The sequence below is a fragment of the Physeter macrocephalus genome, chromosome 7, assembly GCF_002837175.3.
Source record: "Physeter macrocephalus isolate SW-GA chromosome 7, ASM283717v5, whole genome shotgun sequence".
Lineage (NCBI taxonomy): Eukaryota > Metazoa > Chordata > Mammalia > Artiodactyla > Physeteridae > Physeter > Physeter macrocephalus.
The window spans coordinates 92,794,180-92,807,861 of record NC_041220.1 but is presented as its reverse complement, the minus strand read 5'-3'; the positions used below and the strand labels follow the sequence as shown (position 1 = coordinate 92,807,861).

At 48.1% G+C, this 13,682-nt stretch overlaps 1 protein-coding gene across 1 annotated transcript in view; it reads right to left on the bottom strand.

The window, feature by feature from the left end:
- Nucleotides 1-12,585, bottom strand: part of CCDC149 (coiled-coil domain containing 149) — a 105,484-nt gene extending 92,899 nt beyond the window's left edge. Inside the window, 1 exon segment of the mRNA XM_024119364.3 lies at nucleotides 12,407-12,585. Coding sequence (XP_023975132.2) covers nucleotides 12,407-12,454 — 48 coding nt within the window. The 5' untranslated portion in view covers nucleotides 12,455-12,585.
- Nucleotides 12,586-13,682: the final 1,097 nt, after the last annotated feature.

The window sequence follows — 13,682 nt, the reverse complement described above, 5'->3', positions numbered from 1 at the left end:
ACCTCCCTCGGCTGAACCGTCCCTGAAGCCCTGGGAAGCCTCTTCCTAAAGCCCAGGCAAGGACAGAACCACCCCCTCAGCTGTAGAGGGTGGGGGACTTTAAAACACACTTTCACGTACATCATCTCACTTTATCCTCGTCTTAGATGAGAGACACAAGGCAGGTATTGTTATCTTCATTGTATAAAGTCCAGAGAAACTGAGGTCTGGACAGTAAGGTGATTTGCCCAAGACCGTGTAGCTATGTAGTGGTGGAGCTTGATGACTTACATAACCCACTGCTGCCTGAGGAAGGAAGCTGCTCGGGACTCCAAGAAGCCACCCGGGACACCAGGCATCTGCCAGGTCATGTGGACACTCACTCCCAGCTCCTTCACAGCCATGGTCATCCCGGGGAGACACTGGAAGTGGGGCACACTGGCAGGTGAGTAGGGCTGGCTTCAAAGAGAATGTTGAAAATGGCAAGGTGAACTGTTTTTCCTTCTTTGTTTCCTTCTCTTCATTCCTTCCCTCCTTCCCTTCCTTTCTTCCACAAGTGCCTGCCAAGGATCATGTGCCAGGCACTGTGCTAGACATGGGTGACCACCCACCCCTCTGAAGGTCCCTCCTCCTCAGGAACCCCAGTTGCCATACCTGCTCACAAAGCCCCACACTGTCTTCCCAACTGAAATATACCATCCACTTCCCAATCTCTTGAGACCCACAAGAGGCACGAAACCCAAGTGGAGGCTATGCCATTTGAGCTGGCCTGTAAAGTGTGAGTAGGAGCTCATCTTTGGACATAAGCAAAGGCTTAGAGATGTCTCAGGGTACGGAATGATCTGGTAACAGGAATGCTATAGAGCGTGAGGGAGGTGGTAGCATAAGGGGTACATAGGAGTTACTGAAGATGAGGAGAGAGCAGGCCCTTGGAGGCCACCTGAGGAGTGGCTTTCACTCTGCGGGCCCTGGAAAGCCATCGGGGGATTTAGGCAAAGGAGCGGTAAATCATTTCAGCGCTTGGAATGACAACTCAAGTAACTGCAGGGAATAAAGAAGATCTTAGAGGGTCTTTATGCAGATAGTCTGGGAAGAGTGGATGAGAACCTGGGCCACGGTGGGATAGTAGAAAAGGTGACACAGAGCCCTTATTAAGGACTTGTACCGAAGCAGAAAATATGGATCTTTGTAGACAATTAGATGGGTGTGGGGTAAGTTGGGAAGAAGAATCAAGGAAGATTCCATAGTGATGTCATTCACTGATATGGGATAGAAGAAGGGAAGAGAGATGGGAAGGGCTGAAGGTAGAGGGAGGGTAAATTCAGTTCAGGGTACGCTGAGTGCGAGGTGCCTGGGGGACACGTCCAGTAGCCCTGTGGAGGAATACAAAGCCCAGTGTGTAGGGGGAGAACAGAGGAGTGTCAGAGGCTGCACAGCCAGGTGTCAAGTAGGTAGAGGACTGAAGAAAGACCGCCGTATGTGGCAAGTAGGAGGCTGGTCTTGGGTGGCCTTGGCAAGAGCATTTTCAGGAGTAAAAATGGGGTGGAAGGCAGGCTCAGGTGGGTTGAGAGTGGATGAGGACAAGGGCACAGAGGGACAGGCGCAGGTACAGGGGGCCTCCCGGGTCCTGCTCAGCCCTCATCCCCAGGCAACTTCTCCCTGTTCAAAGCGTACAGTCATGCCCTTTGAGTTGCCTCTAGAATGAAGGCCACTCAGGACCCCAGCACTCTCTAGACAGCTAACCCGGCATTCAAGGTCAGCCTAACAATCATCAGCTGATGCCCCACTGTGTGTCTCCAATCAGAGAAACACATCTGGGACTTCCCAAACAAGCCCTGTATTTTGCCAACTCTGCACTTTTGCTATCTCCATTCCTTCTGCCTAGAACACCTTTCCTTTACACTTCCACTTGCAGAGATCCTGCCTAACCTTCCTGGCCCAAGTGCTACCCTCATCAAGAACCTTCCTCAATCCCCCAATCCAAGTGAGCTTCCCTGCAAAGCTCAAGGCTTCGCACACAACATAGCTGTGTGCAACACAACACAACATAGTTGACCTTCTTTGCTATCCACCCGTCCCACTGAAATACCTCCGGGCTGTGTTTCATTCTTCTTTCAGGCCAACCGACCAGCCTATCACAGTGATGGATCCATCCTGACATCACTGACCCCCCACCTGTGTGTCTGTCACTAATAAACTATAGGTGGGCAGGCATGTCCAAGATTCTCTTCCCATAAATGAGAATGTGAAATCAAAGTCGAGGCCCTGCAAATGGGCCAGAACTAGGTCATCTGGGGGATGTTCTCTCAGTATCCTCACTCAGGTCCTGCACCTCTTGAGTCACAGCATGAAGCCTCATCATTCTAGAACTCCTGTCTCCTACCCCAACACAGGTGGTCACGGTCCCTCCTCTTAGGAGCTCACTAATTTGTGTAGGAGTTAAGATCCACACACAGAGAAGGTCCTTTCCTTTCTCAGGGAGCATGTAAGTTCTACGTGAGTGGTTTGTAAGCTACGCTACATAAGGCAACAGGATGAAGAGCTCACTTCAAGCTTGGGTGGTCACGGATGATTTTATGAAGGATGTTGGTGTCTATTCCATCTTGACGGACTGGTAAAGGCTGTGGTCAGGGAAGAAGTGGAAGGCCCACCCAGATGAGGTCAGGATAATAAAGTAGAAGCCAGAATGTGGAACAGATCAGTTTGGCTGGAACAACCAATTGATGAGGGAAAATGAGGCATAAGGCTAGAAAGATAGGCCAGCTTGGGGCAGGCCTTGAATACCCAGTAATGGGGAGCCACTGAAGGCTTCTGAGTAAGAGGTCCTGGTGAAGTGTCTTTTTCAAGGTAGTTTAATAGGCTAGTCGTATAGAAGGTATATTGGCTTGAAGAAGATCTGATATTTTGAACAAACTTAAGATGTTCATTACGATAAAAATACCGTAAGATAACGGAAACAGGGTAGCCTAGAAGAAGTGAAATGAAAATGAGAAGACTTCAAAATAAAAAATCTGCCAAAGGTTTGTGTTCCTTGGGGACCAGGTGTCCCCTACCACTGGTGCCATTTTACCTGAAGGACCAGAAAGAGATGCAGACTCTCAACTAAGCAAAGTCCTCTGCCAGGAGGTACCCAAAGCCCCGCTATGGTTTTATTGGTGGAAAACCAGGCAGTGGGTAAGAAACGTTGCTCACTCTGGTCATTTTCATTCAGGGACTAGCCAAAGTCCTCTTCTTATCTTCAGCCAATGTATTTTATTCAATGTGAAAGTCACTAAATTAATTTTTTTAACATGATAAGAGTAGCAATTGTCAATTTTAGAAGCACATATGCGAATTTCCCTGCACAGGAGAGAACATGAATCCCATTAGTTAAAAATAGCAGTTGTGCTCACTTTCCCCCACATGCTAATTTTAATAAACTTACTCTAAAATTAGCCTGCCACTATGAGGATAGCTGCTCATCAAAAATGTTCCCAGGAAGCACTAAGCTGGCCTCGCAAGAGTTCAAGCACTCCTAGGAAACTCTGAACAATGCAGAGCTCTAAGCAGAACTTGTCCTCTTCTCACCAGACTCAGTCACCCCCACAATCCTCTGTCAGACCCATCACCACCACTCTCTAGCCACACTTCGAGGGTCATCTTGGACTCATACTGTTGCATCTTCCCGATCCAATTGGCTATGAAATCCTGTATGGGTCTTCCTTTAAAATCTGTCTCATAGCCATCCCTTTTTCTCTCTCTCCACTGATGCCATAACTCCTTATCACTTCATTTATTCAAATATTCAAGCATTCACATATTCTACACTCACTGAGTACCTACAAAGGGCAAGGTACAGTGTGAAGTGTTAAGGTCACAAATTAATAACATATGGTCCCTACCCTCAAGGAGTTCAAGATCTTTTGGGCCCAGTGGAGAGAGAGACAAGTCAAGGGTTAATCAAAGAACCATATGATAAATGGTATGACCTAGGTGCAACAGGGGTAATTGGGAATATTGATGGTGACAGAAAAGACTAGATTACCGGTAGCTCATCTTCACTTGTCTTTCCCTGATTCCTGGGAGAGCTACCAAATTTGTCTTTATATTCCCGCTGCCTGGCACAGTGCCTTGTGAATGACAAAGGCTCAGTGATTACTGAGTTCAGTGGAAATGAATCTTTCCCAAGTATTTTCATCAACTTACACTCTAGCTAAAAAAGCTTTCAGAGGCTATTACCAGCTACATTAGAGTACACCCTTCTGTCTTGCTTTTGAAGTTGTTCACCATCTGGTCTACCCTGGCTATCCAACCTCCATTTCTGCTATACCTCAACCCACTAGTTTCAGGCTTTATCTGGAGCATTTCCTCAAAGGCCAACCACAAGTCCAGTGCTCAGGCCTGCTTCCTGTCACCACCACCATGCCCTCTTCAGCCAAAATGGAGGGACCTAGTTCAAGTTCTACTTCTTCTAAGAAGCTTTTCCCCACTTCTTCAGCTTCACCAACTGCCTATATATGTATCTAAGATATATTGTTCATTATTTTGCACTGTTTTTTCATTTAATATTATGAATGTGAATAATGCTTTGAAATATTAAATGGTACTCTATTTACCTTGCCTCAAATTCCTATAACTCCTACCCTGTTTCTCTCCACATATCCCTCTCCATTTTTTATTTATTTATTAATTTATTAAAATAAATTTATTTATGTTACTTTTGGCTGTGTTGGGTCTTCGTTGCTGTGTGCGGGCTTTCTCTAGCTGTAAAGAGCGGGGGCTACCCTTCATTGCAGTGTGCAGGCTTCTCATTGCAGTGGCTTCTGTTGTTGCAGAGCACAGGCTCTAGGCACACGGGCTTCAGTAGTTGTGGCACGCAGGCTCAGTAGTTGTGGCTCGCAGGCTCTAGAGTGCAGGCTCAGTAGTTGTGGTGCACAGGCTTAGTTGCTCCATGGCATGTGGGATCTTCCCGGACCAGGGCTCGAACCCATGTGCCCTGCATTGGCGAGTGGATTCTTAACCACTGCTCCACCAGGGAAGTCCCCCTCTCCTTTTTAAAAGCCAGACATTTTGCCTTCTCCAAGGAAGAGAGTGCTCAGCAGAACACTGGTAGCAAAGTGACTGGCTTTTCAGTTTTGAAGGCCTTGTCCTTCACCAGAAGATACCAGAGCAAAGAAGAGTCTCCCCGTAACTCCCTCCCCCACGACTCTCCAAAAGACTAGAAAAGATCTCCAAATGTGAGGAAAAGGCAGACAGAGTGCAAGGAAAGAGAGCCTGGTTATCAGTGAGTGTCTAAGAATGAACACTAATCAGCCTGGTGTCAGGAGAGTGGAGTAAGGACTGTGGGACTGAGATGTAGGGGGCGTGGCTAGTTGTGACGGAAACCTGATGAGTTGGGGAATCAGAGAGGTAAAGAGTAAAGCTCTCTATAGCAATGACTGTCTTCAATATCCATTCTGCCCCTTTTTAAAGACTTAAGTTTATTGAGGTATAATTTACATAGAGAAAAAAAATCACCCTTTTGAAGTGTACAGATCTATGGATTTTAACAAACTTATACAATCATGTAGCCATCAACTCAATCAAGGCATGGACTATGTCCATCACTCTAAAAAGCTCCCTAGTATTCCCCTGCAGTCAATCTGTTCAGTCACTCCAGGCTCTGGCAACCACTGATTGGTTTTTCTGTCCTTTTCGTTGTGCTTTTTCAAGAATTTCATATAAGTGGAATCTTACAGTCAGTGCATTTGAGTCTCTGCCTTCTTTCACTTCACGTGTTTTTGCATGCATCAGTAGTCTGTTCCACCTTAACGCTAAGCAGGATTCTATGATGTGGATGTAGCAATTTAACCACTTGCCAGTTAGTGGACACTGTTGTGTTTCCAGTTTTCAGCAATTATAAATAAAACTGCTATAAACATTCACATACAGGATTTTGTGTGGACACGTGTCTTCGTTTCTCTTGGGTCAACACCTATGAGCAGGATTGCTGGGTTGTTGGGTTTAGTGTAGGTTTGACTTTATGAGAACTTATAAAACTGTTTTCAAAAGTGGTTGTACCATTTTATATTCCTCTAGCAACGTAGGAGACTTCCAGTCACTCTGCATCCTTATCGGAACTTGGTTTTCCCATTTTTTATTTCTGTGTCTGTTTTTCCATTCTAACAGTTATGTTGTGGCATCCTATTGTGGCTTTAACTTACATTTTCCTGATGGCTGATGCTGCTGGGTATCTGTTCATGTGCTTATTTACCATCTGAATCTCTTCTTTAGTGAAGTGTCTATTTAACTCTTTTGCCCATTTTTAAAATTAGATTGTTTTCTTACTATTGTGTTATGCGAGTTCTCTGTATATTCTGGATATAAGATATGTGTTCTGCACAAAATTTCTTATCTGTGGCTTGTCTTTTCTTTTTTTTTAACAGAGTCTTTCAAAGAGCAGACATTTTTTATTTTGATAAAGTCCAATTTATCCTTTTTTTCCTTTTATAAGTTTGTGTTTTTCCTGTCCTGTATACCTTTCTAACTTTTTAATAGAACCCTCCCAAATTTAAGTTGGGCATACCCAGCTTAAGATGACATTTCCTAGCCTCCCTTGCAGCTACATGTGGCCATGTGACTACACTCAAACAAATGGGATGCAAGAAGTGATAAGTATAGCTCTCTAGTCATCCCTAATGAAAGAAAAGCCCTTTGCCCTGGACTTCCCCTTTCCCTCTTTCCCCTTTCCATGGGCTGGGACAAAACATGGCAACAACCTAGCTTTAACTGTACAGTTGAGGACCATCCCATAAGAAACAGTAGAGAAACAAGATGGGAGAAACCTGGGTTCTTAAATGACTCATGGAGCAGGGCTGCTCTCCCAGCCTGGATCACCACACTATGACACGAAAGAGACCTAAATATCTACCTCACTGAAACCAATATATTTTGGGAGTAGGTATCTTTGTTAAGTGGCTGACTTTACCCTAACAAATATACCCTTCTTTCTTAGGAGGTAAAAAATAATCCCCAATTCCCTGGACCCAGCCTGGTGTGGTGTGGTGTGTCTATGCAGAAAATTGCACCATGGTTTCTCAAAGTTTCCCTCAGCTCAGGAGTGATTCAGAGACAGCAGAACATGACTGAATTCCCCCACCTTGGGCAAGGGAGCAAAGCCCCCCATGCCCAGAGTAGTGAAGTAGCAGTATATCACCTTGTTCTTCATTCACCCAAAGTAGCATGGGTCTGGTACAGACACCAAAGGGCCAGAAGAGGGCAACAAGGGCAGACACAACAGTGACTGACAGTGACCAATGACCAGATGCTAGACAGAAATGAGGAGAGTGTGGCTAAACAAAAATAGCCCAGACCAGTTGTGTGCCCCCTACCCCATCACCCCTGCCAGTGGCTGAGTACTACTCACCACCCCTAGAACTCAAATACAAGTTCAGGCAGAGGTGTGATTCCAATCCAGATTACGTTGCCCCCCCTGCCTTACAATGGGAGTTTGTAATCATAATTAAGGTGTTACAGCAAAAGAAAGTTTTCAGTTTGTGAACACCTGAGTTTGTGCCCTGAGCTCCACCCTCACTGTACTAATGTTTGCTGAACATTTACTGCTTGCCAGGCAGACAGCGAAACACTAACGAGCATGATTTCACTGGATCCTCACAATTAGAGCACCTATGAGTAGGTGCTTTATGATCCTGTTTAAAGATGAGAAAAATGAGGCTCCGAGGAGTTGCACGGCACGGTGATTCTCTCAACATCCATTCCCCTTCTTCTGGCAATTGTTCCCACCCCGCTAACCCACTCTCAGTCCATGTGGCCTGGGCAGGGCCCCGTGCACAACTGCAGGCCTGAGACAGGTCACTATGCTCCTGAGTAACTTCTTCCAGGGCAGGTGAGGGATCTAAGTGGGTGCAAAGGGAGTGATTCCTGGGGTTCTATGGGGTCTCCTGCAAAAGAGTTTGTCTTCCCCTCTGGACTTGAGCTTGAGAGGGTGGGAGGCTGAGACTGAAGTCAGGCCCCAAGCAGAGCCAAAGATGGAGAGAAAGCATCTGTTTGAGCACTGAATCCAGCTGTGCCCCACACCACCCCTATCTGGGAATGATTAGTCATGGCAGCTGTGTTAGTTTGCTAGAGGCTGCTGTAACAAACTGCATAAACTGGGTGGCTTGAAACAATAGAAATTAATTTCTGATAGTCCTGGAGGTCAGAGGTTCAAAATCAGTGTCGATAGGGCCAGGATCCCTAATAAGACTCTAGGGGAAGACCCTTCCTTGCCTCCTCCTAGCTTCTGGTAGCTGCCAGCAATCTTTGGCTTTCCTTGGCTTGTGGTAGCATAACTCCAATCTCTGCCTCTGTCATCACCCAGCCTTCTTTCCTCTGTGTCTTCACATCGTCTTCCCTTTGTGCACCTCTGCATCCAAATTTCCCTCTTCTCATAACGACACTGGTCATTGGATTAGGAACCCACTCAAATGACCTCATCTTGAGAACATCTGCAAGATCCTGTTTCCAAATAGGGTTATATTCACAGGTATTGGGGGGAGGAGGTTAGGACTTGAACATATCTTTTCAGGGACACAATTCAACCCACAATATCAGCTGATAAATTCCCTTTGAGCTGAACCTGCTTGGGTTGGGTTTTGCACCGAGAAAGAAGTAGAGCCAAGACTTACTCTCAGTTCTCAGTCAACAAACGAGACCCAAAGCTGCGCCCTTATCCACAGGCTCAGACCGCAAGCCTGTTCAGCTTCCCTCCCCAAATGTCAGCGGCTCTACTTTGGGCAGAGGCCCAGGCTTAACCATCTTCTATATCTGCCTCCTACTCAATGCATACAGCATGCTCAAGGAATACAGGACTGATTGCTATCTAATTAATTAACCAAAATTCAAATAGTGAAACTGAATTAGTCATGGTTTATCATAGGGCAGTAAGCTGAGAGATGACCAGGATTTTTATCTTAGAAATAAAGTTACGGATTGTCTGCACGACTGCATTTCAAGATGTCCCCCTGATTTGAAAGATCACCTCAGGTGGTGATGAGAAGAATGCTTCCCCCTCCCCAGACATTTAATTTCCAGAATAGAACAGAAGCCACACTCCTTTTACATGCATGGCCGTGTTTACTTCAGGGCCTGAGAGAAGGCTGTAATTTCAGCTTGTTATGCTAAAACTATGAAAATAAAACTGATCTCTATAGGATCATTTAAATGAAAACTGCTTCCTAGAGGCAAGCCAGGAAGCAAACTGATTGAAAGAGAGCACAGGGTTCTGGGCAGGAAGGGCAATGGAGTGTGGACCCAGGGTGGGAGGTAGAACCGGGGACTTCTGTAGAAACAGACTGGGGCCCATTTGACCCAGGTCACATGTGTGGTGATGCCTTCCCCAGTTCCTTCCACTGGCTTCCAAAGTCACTTTCAAACGCCACTAGCCACGGACCATTCTCTTCCTTGAATCCTACTTGCCTAGGGCCCACACGATTTCTCCACGCCCACGGAAGCCCAGGCAGCTGAACTTGAGCGTGCAGGCGAATCCCCTGGTGAGCTCTCTTTGTGACAAAAGCAGATTTGGGGCTACACTCCTAGGCACTTTCATGAAGTAAGGTAATTCGTTTCCTGTGGTTGCCACAGCAAATCACTACAAACTGGGTGGCTTATAACACAGAAATTTATTTTCTCGCAGTTGTGGAGGCCAGAAGTCCAAAATCAAAGTGTCAGCAGGACTGGTTCCTTCCGGAGGCTCTGAGGGAGAATCTATCCCAAGCCTCTCCCAGCTTCTGGTGGCTGCCGGCATCAGCCCTTGGCATCCCTTGGCTGTCGCTGCCCATCTCCAGTTTCTGCCTCTTCATGTGGACTTCCTCTCTGCGTGTCTCTGCTTCCCCATAGCCTTCTCCCTTGTATCTCTGCGTCTCAAATCTATCTTTACTTTCTCATAAGAACACTGATCATTAGATTTAGGGCCCATCCTAAATCCAGGATGATCTCATTTTGAGATCCTTAGCTTGATTATATCTGCAAAGACCCTGTTTCCAAATAAGGTCTTATTATAGCTACTGGGACGTTAGGACTTAGATGTATCCATGGGGGGAAGAACACAATTCAGTGCACTATTGTAGGTTTGGGGAGAGACCCAGAAACTTGCATTTTTTTCCCCCAAATGCCAAGTGACTCTTTGTACTCTTTGCTCCCAAAATGACTCTGATGATCTGTAAATCATACTCTGAGCAACAATGATCCAGTTGCTGAGGATTCAAAGGTTAATAAGACCTAGACCCCTCCCTTTGAGAATCTGCTGTCTAGGGGAAGATACACACAGATGAACTGGTGATTAAGATACAAAGTGTGGCCTAATGATCCCAAGCTCTGGAGTCAGGCACCAGGGTTCAAGTTCTGCCCCCTCCAGATGTGAGGCTCTGAGTGAGTTCCTTAGCATGTTTGGGCTACAGCTTCCTTACTGTAAAATAAGAAATAATTCCCACCTTATACCATTGTGAGTATGAGGCTGTGTAAATGTTAAATATGAAGGATGGACTTGAGGAATGGCCGTTAGCTATTATGAAGGTGGGAAGCACCTTGCATTCATTTTCACATCCCACAGCCCCGAGCTGTGTGCCCTCTGCGTCCTAAGCTTTAATGAATGTCTGAAGGCAAGACAGCATTACTCCGGAGATACAGAGCTGGGATAGGCAGGACAACTCTGGAAAGACCCATATCCGGATCTTGACTTATTCTACAAGCATTTTTTGAGCACCTGCTGTGTGTGGAGCTCAGCGTGTAGGCACCTGGAACAAAGCCAAATAAAATACACAGCCTAGTGAGGAGACCATTAGACTGCAATACTGTGTGGTCAGGGCAAGACAGAGGCACCCTCGGTCCAGGGACAGCCATGCCAATAAGAACTTCCTTCTTTGGTTTCCCATCCTTCCCAGTCCACCCTTTAGGATTCTCTTAGTGTTTATGGTGTGACTCTCCTTCCACACTATACCATATGCTTCAGGAGTTCTTTGAGGGCAGAAGGGGTCATCTGTCTTCTTGGCCATTGTATCCCAAATACCGAGCAATGTACCTGACTCCTAATAGGCATTCGACAAGTATTTGCTGGAGTAGTGAACATTCTGCTATTTCACAGCCCAGCACCGGACTTCCACGAAGAACCACCTCCAGCTTCCTTGACCACTGGGTATGATTCTTGACGAGCCAAGAGAAAAGATCCCCAGAGGATCTTAACATAAAGCCTGACAGAGGAGATGGGGACAGGCTGCATGACAACATATCATAATACTGTCCAGTTATTACATACAGATCAAGAGGGAACAAACTAAACTTGGGGAGAAGCTATGACAGTCCATTCCTCTTCAGAAATACAATGCTTTGCATACACTGAACATTAAGTACTGTTATCAGACTGACCTGGGGGCCCAGGAAATGGTTAAAGGAGAAAGACGGTACAACGTTTCCCTTCCAGCACCCAACATGGGAAGGAAGCCAGCAAACCATTACACCCTGCATTGTGCGTACAGAAGTAAGAAAACGGGGCCCAAGCTGGCCTTGGGGATGGGGATGCGGATGGGGATGGTTCTCAGGAGGGAGAGAATGGAGAATTTCCGGGGCGCGGTCAGCACAGCTGGGTAAGTGGCTAACCACCATCACAAATGGTGGTAAGTCAGGACGAACAACTTACCTGTGAGAGGGAGACACCAGCACTCTCTCTCACCTGGAGAAGTCAGGCAGCCCCTCCCAGGCCAAACCATTCTTAGGGTGGGCTGAAGAGGGAATAGCATAGGAGTCCAAAAGCCGACCCCAGGGATGTTTCTGACAAAATCGTTGGGCCGTGGGGGAGGGTACGGTATTCTCCGCTTCCACAGATCGAATGACTTCTGCACCAGTGTTTCACTCCTTTGATAAACGGCAGGCCACCTTACACACAGAAGGCCCACGGTAAACGTGTTGACTTAATTGAATAACTGAATGAACGAAGGCTATGGAGGACCCTATGGAACTCCCCTCCCCCCCAAACCTCCGCTGCAGGCGATTCCACCTGGCCCGGCCGTGGCCCCAGGACCCGGATTTCCCCCTGGCACCACCTTTCCGCTTCAGCACTGGGCGTCCAATCGCTTGGCTCCAAAAACAGCGGCAACCGAGAAGGCAGGTGGGGCTTGGCTCCCACTCCCGGATCCCCGCGCTCCTCTCGCCAATCCAGTGCCCAGCCCTGCCCGGAGGGAAGGCCCCTCCCCAAAGGCTGGCACCAGCTGGCGTAGAAGAAAGTGGCGCCCGCGCAGACCGCAAAGGGCGGGAGGAACGGTGCACCTGGCGGGGCGCGTGAGAACAGCCAGCCGAGGCTGCGGGGTGCGCGCCCCCCCGCGAGTCCCCGCCCGGCTCGGCCACCCGGGGGGCGCGGGCTCGGGGCTGGCGACCGCTCGGCCCGGCCCATCCCGCCCGGCCGGCGCCTCGGCCTCACCTCGCTCACCAGCCCCTGCCAGTCGCTCTCGGTCCGGTCGCCGTTCATGGCCTCCTCCTCCAGGCACGGGCCGGCCTCATGGACGCCGCCCTCCTCCTCTGCGGCCTCTTCCGAGCCGCCGCGCCGCCGCCGCCTCCACCCGGGCCCCGCGCGGCCCCGAGAGGGCCCGGCGCCTCCGAGCCGCCGCGCCGCCGCCTCCTGCGGCCGCCCGCGCTGTTGACTCAACGTCAGCCTCCGCGGGAGGAAGGGGAGGAGGAGCCGCGGTCGGTGCCGGGCCGCAGCCGCAGCCGAGCCGGCCTAGGACCGCGCCACGAAGCGCCCGGGCCCCGCGCAGCCCCCGGACCCCGCGCTCGTGGCGGCCGAGGTCCTGACCGCAGGATTACTGCTCTCCCGGCGGGAGGCGGCTCGGCGTCCCCCACCAGAAGTAAATCCCCCAATCCAGCCATTCCCTGACCGCTATCGCGGCTCTCACCAGTAGAATGTAAGCCCCACCTGGGCAGGGGGTTGCTTCCCTCTCGGATGAATGTTGGGTACAGGGCCTGGCACACAGTAGGTGCCCTACAAATATTTGTTGAACCTATGGATGAATGAACCACATGTTATTACATATTTAACATGGTTTTTAAAGCTACTAATGTTTATTTCTATTTCTTAAATTATCAGCTGTCATAAATAAAAACATCGAAAATAAAACGGTAATGAATTCTAAATAGGACCGAAAGGTCTGAGTGTGATGCTTAACATGGGTCAAGAGAGGTGTTGAAGACATATTAGCATCAAGCTGAGACTTTCTCCTAAGAGGAAGGGCTAAAAGGGAATTACATTACAGAGGACAGGGGAATCTTCACACATGAGTCAATATTATTCAAGGTGGTTCTCCCCAGTCACCTAAAATCCTGTCCTGAACCACTGCCAGTAGTGAGCTTTCCATACTTGCAGGAGCGCTGCCTGTAGAGATGAGCATGTAGGTTGAGAAGTTGTGAACCCATTTTAGTTGTGGACACATCGCAGCCAACATCTATTTGTTTTAGTCCCTGTTGATCCTGAATCAATCCTGCAGGATGGATGTTACCTCCATTTATCAGAAAAGGTGGAGAAACAGAGACTCAACCAGGACTCCTAGCTCCTACAGACACTTCCCAGCCTCTTGGAAACCTGAAAAATGAAGTATTACCCCTGGGAGTTGGAAATATTGCATTCTGTTGTTGGCCTTGTTTTATTGGCTGTTTGCAAAATGGTGTCAATAATTCCCATGTCTCAGCCACTGTCTTTGACT